This window comes from Aythya ferina (assembly GCF_964211825.1).
Source record: "Aythya ferina genome assembly, chromosome: 21".
Classification (NCBI taxonomy): Eukaryota; Metazoa; Chordata; class Aves; order Anseriformes; family Anatidae; genus Aythya; species Aythya ferina.
This window is the reverse complement of record NC_140319.1, coordinates 5,144,802-5,154,628: the sequence shown is the minus strand read 5'-3', so window position 1 is coordinate 5,154,628 and position 9,827 is coordinate 5,144,802. Positions and strand designations below refer to the sequence as shown.

At 49.5% G+C, this 9,827-nt stretch overlaps 1 protein-coding gene across 4 annotated transcripts in view; it reads right to left on the bottom strand.

Annotated features, from left to right (window-relative positions):
• The window catches only part of ACAP3 (ArfGAP with coiled-coil, ankyrin repeat and PH domains 3), a 67,890-nt gene that overhangs the window by 5,685 nt on the left and 52,378 nt on the right, over positions 1-9,827 (bottom strand). Inside the window, exons 11-23 of one of the 4 annotated variants that reach the window (XM_084494969.1) lie at positions 8,637-8,688; positions 8,105-8,205; positions 7,584-7,695; positions 7,030-7,238; positions 6,047-6,116; positions 5,838-5,932; positions 5,214-5,428; positions 4,409-4,513; positions 3,858-3,959; positions 1,027-1,119; positions 639-859; positions 394-503; positions 44-154 (exon numbers count right to left, since the gene is read on the bottom strand). In XM_084494969.1, the coding sequence (XP_084351095.1) occupies positions 44-154; positions 394-503; positions 639-859; positions 1,027-1,119; positions 3,858-3,959; positions 4,409-4,513; positions 5,214-5,428; positions 5,838-5,932; positions 6,047-6,116; positions 7,030-7,238; positions 7,584-7,695; positions 8,105-8,205; positions 8,637-8,688 (1,596 nt within the window). Of the gene's footprint in view, positions 1-43; positions 155-393; positions 504-638; positions 860-1,026; positions 1,132-3,857; positions 3,960-4,408; positions 4,514-5,213; positions 5,429-5,837; positions 5,933-6,046; positions 6,117-7,029; positions 7,239-7,583; positions 7,696-8,104; positions 8,206-8,636; positions 8,689-9,827 lie in introns of all 4 variants that reach the window. The other 3 variants (XM_084494970.1, XM_084494971.1, XM_084494972.1) reach the window with 3 other exon arrangements.

Below are 9,827 nucleotides of genomic sequence, written 5' to 3'. Positions count from 1 at the left end.
CCTGCTACTTGCAGGCAGAAAGGAGGGTCCTTGCGGCACTTACAAGGTAACGATGTCTGCGTTGGCCGCCTGGACTGCGATACTTAGCGGGTCCTGCCCGTCACTGTCCACTGCGTGCTGGTTCGCCCCTCGCTTGAGGAACAAGCAGACCTGGCTGCAGAAGAGGAGAAAAGGCCATCAGCAGAAATCCCAGCTCCACGCTGGAGTGGGCACAGAGCACAGTCCCCCCACGGGCAGTCACAGCTCTCCTTGCTTGGGCAGATTCCCCTCTGAACTGCTGTTTGGGATGGAAATCCACCCAAAAACCAGCTCCCCTTCCCATCCCATGACTTTGTGGCAACTCAGAAGCTTCAGCCCAGGGTGATGGAGCAAGCTGGCATGCAAAGGACTTACCCAGTGTGCCCCAGGTACGTGGCATGGTGCAAGGGAGCCCGGCCTCGGCTGTCTCTTTGGTTAACATCTGCCCCGTTCTGCAGCAGGAATTCACAGGCTATCAAGGAGCCCTGGCAAAGCAAAGAGGAATTTTATTTTCAAACTCACCCTGCCGTACCAAGCACATACCTGCCTGCGAGCTGCCTATTGTCAGCGTGCTCCAAACTGGAGTCAAGGCCACCCATTCCCAAACAAGCACAACATACCCCCATCACGGCTTGAATCAGAGGAGTTTTGTTTTCATCTTCATCGTTCACCCAGTTGACTTCAGCACCATGAGCCAGGGCTTCTGCCATGAGCGGCAGGTTTCGGGCTTGTGCCGCCTTGTAGACCAACAAGCCAGGGTGCAGCTCCCGCAGGTCCTCCAAATCTGATGCCTCCTGCTCAATCTCTGCTTCACCGCTGGACTCCTCTGATACCTCGCACTCTGAGGGGGAAAAAGGGATGCCGAAACATGACCCAAAAGCTCGGCATTTCCATTTTTCTATATTTCCCATTGGTTTTGGTACACAAAATAGTCTTGGCCATCCCTCCTGCCTTGGCTCTAGCTGCTCCCCATGCCACCTCCATCACCAGCCTCTCTGTGGCACCCACCTTCCTCCGTCACGCTGTCCACCACGGAGCCAAACACCAGGATATCCGTGCTGCCGTCCGTGCTTCCCCCGAGCCCGCTGTCACTGCTCAGACCTGCAGGGCCAACAGAAGACAAACCAAGGCCATTTTAATACCCGGGCACTCCGGTACCAGGCACAGCTGAGACCACAAGGGAAAAAGGGCTGCGCAGAACGTCACACACACATTGCACCGGGCGCTGCTGGCAAGGGAGAGGGCGCTGCTACCCCATTTAGCCCCACTCAGTAAAACTGCCCAAGGAAAAACTGCAAAGCCTTATGGTGTCCATGTCCCCACGCTGCCCTTCATGCAGGGATACTCCAACATTGCCATGGCACTTTGGGCTGTTGAGGACAGCACTTGCTGCAATCCATGAGGGACGCCGTGACGTAGACTGGAGCAGAGCAGCAGCAGAGACAGCTTTGCAGCAGGTTACGCAGTGTCGTTAGCAAATAGAGACACCCCTCTGCTTTTACCACTAATAAGCTTAATTTCCACTCTCATCTGAGCTTTCTCCAAAGTTTTTCTGTTGTCACTGGGGCATTTGCAAAATGCATTGCCCTTGGAGTAGATTATTGACCACGAATGGGCCAAATAATATCAATAATATTTATCTCAAGCCAAACTCTTAAAGCATCTGTTCACTTATTCACCTTTTTTCCTCTTTATAGTCCTTCCCACCTTCCCTGGTGAATGTTACAAGGCAGCTGATTACATGTAAGTGGAGTCAGAAGACAGGAGACAACTTGTCCAAGGACACACTGTGCAAAGTGACTGAGCAATTCTACAGTTTGGATCCAAAAGCAGTCAAGAAAATGACGGAAGGGAAGGAAAAAGCAGTGTTGGCAGTGCCCCTGCAGAAGGTGTTGGGACATCACCTTCATCCTGAGGGATGCCTTGTCCTTGGGAACACTGGCTGGGCTCTACATCCAGCCAGTCACTGCTCCTACCTTTAAGCAAAATCCTTTCTAAATCCTTTTTTGGTTAAAACTGGTGGAAAAAAAAACAGCAAAGAAAAAAATCTCAGTCAAATCATAACAAACATTTGGGGCCAGATTCTTATACAATGCATTAGTGTAGATCCACTTTTGTAATCAGATCTACACTCCCACCTTCTGGGTATCCACCCCCACACAAGAACAGGCTGGTGGCTGAATCTGCAGCCTCCAATATTTTGTTAGTGCTCTTTGCGTGGTGTCATTATTACACTGATTGACAATTAACTATAGGTCGTTTTTCAGAGTAACTGCTGTGTTTTGCATAGAGCGATGAGTAATTTCCTTAGCACGCCTCAGGAAGCTGTGCCTTCTGATCTCCTGCTTGTTTAAGAGAAAGAATGAGTTATTTGGAGCGGTGTGTTAATTACTGTCAATCCACCGTTGATTATCTTATCATGCACTCACGCTCAGGGTACACGAGGTGTCCTAATCACCTCCAAAAAGGAGCCCAAATTCTCTTCTGGCATAAAAAACAAAACATTCATAATACTAATGGCAATAGCATCATCCAGAGCCGGGCTTGGACGCAGACGAGCAGCCAGCCTTTACCCTGCTAGTATATTTGCTCATGCCATGGACAAACACATGTTCCTGTCCCAGTTAATTACTGGGCAAAAGCTTTCAATGTCACTGATCTGTACAAAGCTGCTTGGCAGAACTATACAAGAAACTAGAGAGCAGACTCAAGACAGAGTCCCTTGGCCACGGATCAAGCAGCAAAGAAACTCCTGTCACATGAATTTGATGGATTTTTCTGGACTTATGCTTTCTGTTATTCAGATTCATTCACTCAGGAATTTTGGAGACTGTCCAGTTTTGAAACAGCTTTTGCAAGTAGTGAGTAATCACCAGATTAGTTTTACAGATAGGACTGAGGAACTTCTTGGCTTGGTGAATGCAGCTCCCAGGAAAGGCTTAGAGCAGCACACATCATGCCTGTCCTTTTTGGATTTGCTGATGTTATTCCCAAAATAATTTGGGAAAATTATTGCTGTTTTTTTGTAGATAGCAAACAATCCTTGGTGAGACCATGCTTTCCACTACAGCAGCACAAGTGAAGAGTGATTCCAATGAGTTACATGGCACTACACTAGATTTACATCAAAGCAAGAACGGAGGATCTGGCTCATAGCACATGAACATTAATGTGTCAAATTGCCAGTGCTGCTCCCACTGAATCAGTGCTAAAGCTCCTATTTTCTTCCACAGGCCCCAGATAAGGCTGCTGAACTCTGAAGTCCTACACTCAAACTATTGTTTCTGCTTGACTAATAGTGCTGAATTCCTTGAAACTGGGACAGCCTGTAAGGCACTGACTCAGACAAGCATTAAAGCACCTGTTTCATTGACTTCAAGAGGTAAAATGCACTTGTACAAAGGGCTGCGATTTTCTGCTGGGCTGACACAGGACCTTCAACTATCGTACGAGCTTCTGAATAACGTGAAGTGGCTGAGTTGTTTTAAAAAGTTACTACTCCTCATCAGAGTATAACAGGCCATGCTCCTGGTCTGTGACAGATGCAGGGCGTTTGAGGTCAACACCTCTTACATCCCATTTGCCACGTGCTGCCCACATGTGCAGGCTTGGATCCTTCATCTGAGAGAGTTGTTCCTTTCAGATGCAGCAACTTGACTGCAGGAAGCCTCACGATGCTTTTTAGCCTTTCAAAAGCCTGCCCGCCTGCCTTCCCCGGGTCATTTACGTGCTCCAGTTGTTTGGCTGCAAGAAAATACAGAGCTGCCTCTGATGTTTGGTTTGGAACAAGTAAAATTTGGGCGTCTCTTTTGCTGCTAGCTGCCAGAGCGTCACCTTACCTCCGTCCAGGAGGAACGGCGTACCGCTCCCACCGGGACCAATGCCACTGCCACTCCATGGGCCACCTGTTAGCGGATGCTGCATAGAGATGTGGCTGGCACCTAGAGGAAGGTGGACGGAATATGAGGGGAGTTCATCGTCACAAAACACAAAAAGAAAAATTGTCCGCAGTAACGCTTGCTAAAAAAAAGGGGGGAAAAAAAAGGAAAAGCCGAAACTCAACCCAGAAAAGGACGATGGGACGCACAGTCTGGGAGTAAAAGATGTGGGGAAAAAAATCCCATCCACCAGAATACAAACACCGGGGACTGACTGATAGGATATTAAAATAATAAGTGCAATAAAAAGAGTGATGGGTTGGAGTTGGTGCAAGTAACTCCCCATCACTCTTCTGAGACATTTACCCAAGGTGTGTGTGGTTTGGTCAGCTGCCTGCCTCTCTAGGGAGGCCGATACCTTGCCTCAAGTCTGATGCCATGCACACGCCCTAGAACAGCTGGGAGGTAAAGGGTGCCAGAAGCAGGGGCACTTTGTCTTTCTTTGTACTTACTGCGTGGGCCAGAGCCAGCACCAGTGTCGAAGTAGGAGAAGAGAGAGTCCAGTTCATCAGGGCAGAAGAGGGAATCTCGACGGAACTTCCTCTCCAGCGTGGCTGCTGTTTTACAGAGAGATTTTGAAGTCCATGGTCAATAACAGGCAGATGAACAACTGCAAAGTCCCACAGCTGTATTTACCCGGGCTGAACTTGCATATCCCAGAGTTTTTCAGTGCCATAACCATGCTCACATACAGCACCAAAACACAACCACCATAGCTGGTGCTAACACTGCAGACCAAGTCATACAAGAGCATTTTGAGCAGCCAGAAGCCTTCATAAATGTGGCCTCCATTACAGACCAGGTAGGTAAAATTAAACGGATTTGCGTCTTTCTTTTGTTAAAAAGCAGGAAGTTGGAATACAAAGGAAGGCAAAGACAGCTTAGAAGTTGCTAGATCACCCTGATAGAAAAGATCATAGAACCATAGCATGGCTTGTTTTGGAAAGGACCTTAAAAATCACGTTTCAAACCCGCTGACATGGGATACCTTCCATTAGCTCAGGTTGCCCAAAGCCCCATCCAACCTGGCCTTGAAAGATCACTTCCGTTAGTCAGAAGAACTTCCTCAAACACATGGGAAGTGTTAGGAAATGACTAAAGATCTGCATCAAGGTTTGTGCAAAAGCACTTTTGCTTATACCCCCAGCAGGCTGCAGAGCCCGGAGATGCAGGGCCACGTGTTATGGCAGCTGTGCCCACACCTACGGAGTGGTGGCCAGGCCAACACAGCTCTGTCTGGGGCAGGGAAGTTCCCACCTGATGACAACATGGCTGGCGACGCGTTGCCTGCTTCGTGGCGGTACTTCCTACGAGCTGTGGGTGCTTTCGTGGCACTGTTGTGCCTCTGGCACTTCTTCACACACCAGCGTCGAGGTTTCCGCTCGTTTTCTGCCAGAGCCTCCCCGTTTGGCAGCTTCTTCAGGAATTTCTTTTCCACGTACTTCACCTTGATCCAGGCTTCTTTGTCCTGCCTAAGAGAAGAACAGCATAAAGCTGTGCACAGGGCCACAAAATTCACCTAAAGCAAACAGCCACAAGAAGATAAGGCTGCTACGGGTCGTTTTCTCAACCTGGCTTTGAGTCCTAAAAGCCACCGAGGCCTGAATGGAGCAGAAAAATGTTCTCAAATCTAAAAATATTTCAAAATTTTCAAAGCATAGCTGAGGAACGCAGCATGTGGCTAAGAGTGGAAAGGGATGTTCAGCCCCAGCCCACATCACATGCCAGCCTTCCCCAAGCCATTTGCACCACAAGGAAGAGAGTTTGGGCCCCACTGAATGCCAGACCCACTCAGTCTGACTTTCCAGAGAGCTGAGGGGCTGGTGTAGGTGGATACCTCCCCACGGGGCTGTAAGGACCAGGGCACGCGCTCAGACTCACCTGGAGCTCCCTGCTGTGGGTTTCTTAAGTCCCAGCTCTTCACACTGCGCCTCGTAAATCTGGTTCATGGTGCTGTTCCCCAGCTCACACATCAGCTGCAATACAACAGGGAGGGAATGAAATGCTCAGGTGAGGAGTTACCTCTGCCACCAAGAGGCCCTCCACGCCCACCATTTGTCCAAGTCCTGGTGTCAGAAGCCACCACTCACTTTCAGTAACTCTGGCTCCCAGGAGTCCAGCGTGAGAGATCGGACTTTGGAGCAGTGAACGCCCAGACTCCTATTTATCCAAAAGAAAGAAAAACAAAATGGTTACATGCCTCAAAACAGATCACTTATCACAAGATGAGCAATATAAATCCAATTCCTATGTATTCATCTACACAGACATAACTGTAGCACAAAAGCTTGATAAAAAAATCCCCTGCCACAACATTATTCACATTAAAAAGGTATTCTTCTGTACTATTTGTTTCTGAAACATTCTGTTTCACTTTCCTTGTCTTTAGACCCCTAACGAGAAGGGTTTCCCTACTTGAGGTGCACACTACTAGTGTGTCTGATGGCTCAATACTAATAGAAACAGGTCAGTTTGCTGGTGGAAGCATTGCTCAGGGTTGCAGTTATGTGCGTGTTCATGGGTGCAGCTATCTGTCATTTTAGGCTCAGGAAACAGGTGGAATTGCAACGCATGGGAAGTGAAGAATGAGAGAGTGTGGCAGTTAATTTCTCAGCTCTATAACACAAATGCAGTACAGCAGGAAAAAACAGCCAGGCTTCCTGTTTCAACAGCTCAATTTTTCACAAGTGCTAAAAGTGGACTGTGTAAATTAATCTTTTTTTCTGCCTTCTAAAGCTGTGTGAACTTAATTAGCTGACGTCTGTGAAATGCTTTGCAAGCAAGAGCTAAATATCACTACAGCCGAATTATTCAGGCTGTTTCCTGATGTACTTCGAGCTAGACTCTGCACTTTTGCTACGTGGGCTGCCAACCTCAACTACAGCAGCTGTGTGGGAAGTACAGGGCTTGGGCTGCACACAGAGCTGTACCTGCACACGAGCACTGCAGCAAGCAACTGTCTGAATCCATCTGTACCAACATCATTCAGTTATAACCCGTGCTCCACCTTTATTCTAGGAGCTTGAAATCTATGCCCCTGGCTGGTGCCACAGAGCACACGCGTGCACAGTACCTGTGGATGCCAGAGCACTCGATGCACAGCAGGATGCCCAGGTTGATGCTGGCCCAGCGGGGATCTGGCTGACCGCAGTCACAGCACTGGTCGTTCCCAGGGATGCTCTGCACCCTCTGCAAGATGGTCTCCCCTTTCACATTGCGCTCCCGCGAGTCGGTAGCGGAATCAATGCTGCTCGTTGATGGGGAAGCAGTCCGGTCCAGTCTCTGCAGGGAACAAAAAGGGGTCTAGGGTCTGCAAGGAAGGAATTGGAGCTTTGCAGTGCGTCCTCTCAATGCCTCTGCAATATCTGAAGGGGAATGAGCTGGTGCTAGTCCAGGAAAGGAAAGGATAGGGCCTCATTAATCGCTTAGTGCTACGAGAGAGTGCTTCACCCCATCCCTGCTCTGGGAATGCAGCTCATTATCATTGTTGCCTATCAGTTAGGACAGCCAGCAGCTTGCTGCCATGGTCCAAATGTTCACTCACCCACACTGGACCTGTCACAGCCCAAAAGCCCACTGCTAGGGCCCTGAGACACCATTAGGGACCTTCCTTGACCCCTCACTCACTTCAATGTAGTAGCTGTCAGGACTCTCCCGGTATGCAGAAGCAATGCTGGCTTGAACAGCCTGAATCCAGGCCTGACGCAGCTTCTCTGAGTCAGCCTGCAACATGCAGCTCCTGCAAGAGAAAGGAAAGAGTTGGAAGAACAAAAAGAGTGCGTGTTTTGGTCAAAACTGTCCTGCTTCATCCACAGCACAACCTTTCCAATGGGGTCAGCACCTTAATTTGGCAGACACAGTGGCAAAAATTAATCCTACACGCTCGCACTGTCAGAGGTGCTCCCTCTTCCAAGTCTCCAGGCAGTTTTGGAAAGCTGAGCATTGCCACTTTCACAGTCTGTATATACATTAGGTCTGTGTGTCCCACATCTGGCTTGTGCTGGTATCTGATAAGCTTCATGGGGACTCTGGAGAATCCCAGCCAACACTGAATAACTCAGGGCAGCATTTGCTCAAATCGAATCTCCTGCAGTTCCACGCACACTCCAGCTGCCATAAGGATGACCCAGGGAATCCACCAAACTTACTTGGTAGGTGAGACGACCTCAAAGCAAAACCTCCTCTCTATGTCTTCACATGGCTTGACAGTACAAAGCCGCAGGTCTTCCACCACTACCGTGAGGACATCCTGAAAGGGAGAGAACAAGCAGCTTCGTCAGCTCCCTGAATCTGTCAGAATCGGGCTTCTCAGAACACTCCTCCCCAAACCCTGCTGGCTACCACATGCTGGGGCCAGAAAGAACTGAGCCAGCCCACCATGGGGAAGCTCCAGGACAACAGGAAGGGGCTGCACAGCACCAACGACTGGGACAACAAATGCATGCAGGGGCCAGCTGACTGGGGACGTCAACCTTCCTCCGTCGATCAGGGAGATTTAGACCACTGCAAACACCATCTGCTGCCACTTCGTTCTCAGCACCATCTAACTCTGGAGCATAACAGTGCCTGAATGGGCTTGCCATCCCTCTGAGCCAACCCCACGCTCCCCACCGTGGTGCAGAAGTCCCCAGGACACAAGGTGGCCAATCTGCCAGGGTCACCTGGGGAAGCCTCACTGACCTTTAGCTTTTTCTGGTACACCAGCTGGCTGTTTTGTATGGAGAACCACCTCCTGCAGGAAGACAGACAACAGGAGAAATGAACGGCAGAGCTCTACACGGGTGGTTTGTTCTGCAGCAGAACAAGATCTCTGCATTTAAGTCTGATTTATTCAAAGCAGCTGAAAACTAATGTCATAAACCCTTGCTTCTCCCGGTGCCCTCCCTCAGAGGATAAACAAAGGGTTTACAGCCTTAGGGAATGACTCCTGGCATCGAGATGCTGTGCCCTAGATATGTCAGTGTATATGAAGGAGGAAGCAAGGGCAGGAATAGGGCAGTCCATCTTGCTGCCTAGGATTACCGGGGCAGAAGCCTGTGTGTGCCCATCGACCCTGGTGCAGGCAGTAAATGCAGTGCCTGTGGGACACGGTGTGCTGCTTGGGGCTGGATGGACCTGGCACACTTGGTGTTTATCTTAAAGGCTGCACACCTGGCTGTTGGTATAGGATATGCTGAGTTCTCTGTAGCCACAACAGACTATGGGATGTCAAACTGGACGCCAAAGCTCCTGCTTGCTGCAGCTAGAGTAAGGACACGTGTGTTGGGAGGGAGCCTGCCTCCTTAGGGCCAGCTTTCCACTAAAATATAAGTGAGAGAAGGTCCATGTGATGCTGATAGCAGGGGTAAGTCCCTGGTGGCTTAATCTCCAGTGCTAAATCCAACCCCCCGAGCCATTTCCTCATCCCAAAACACAGCCTAAGGTTTAGCAACCTGATCCTCATCCCGGAGGGCAACGAAAACCATGGCCACCACCACCAGACCTCAGGAAGAAACATCTGAGTACAAAAAGCCAAAGAGCTTGCAGCAGGCTGTCATTTGAGCCTGTATCACGCTCGCTTTGCAAAGGAACTGGGTTCCCTAGGAAAATGAGATGAGACAGGATTCTCTTTCTTTCGTCACTGCTGAAACATTAAAGGGGGAGATAAAAGGCAACAGCAATAAAGGACTTGACATGTCTGCGGAGAAACGGGAAAATACAGGTAACTGGAGGCCATCCCACCTACGTGGGAGCCCCGTTTGACGAGCTCGTGTGGTTCTGCATCTCTGAGCTGCTGTGACAGTAACGATCTGTGCGCCAGGAGCAATGCTGCTGTCACACAAAGCAGAGCAGAAAGCTTCTCTTGGTTCTGCTCTCTGCTCTGCCACCCCA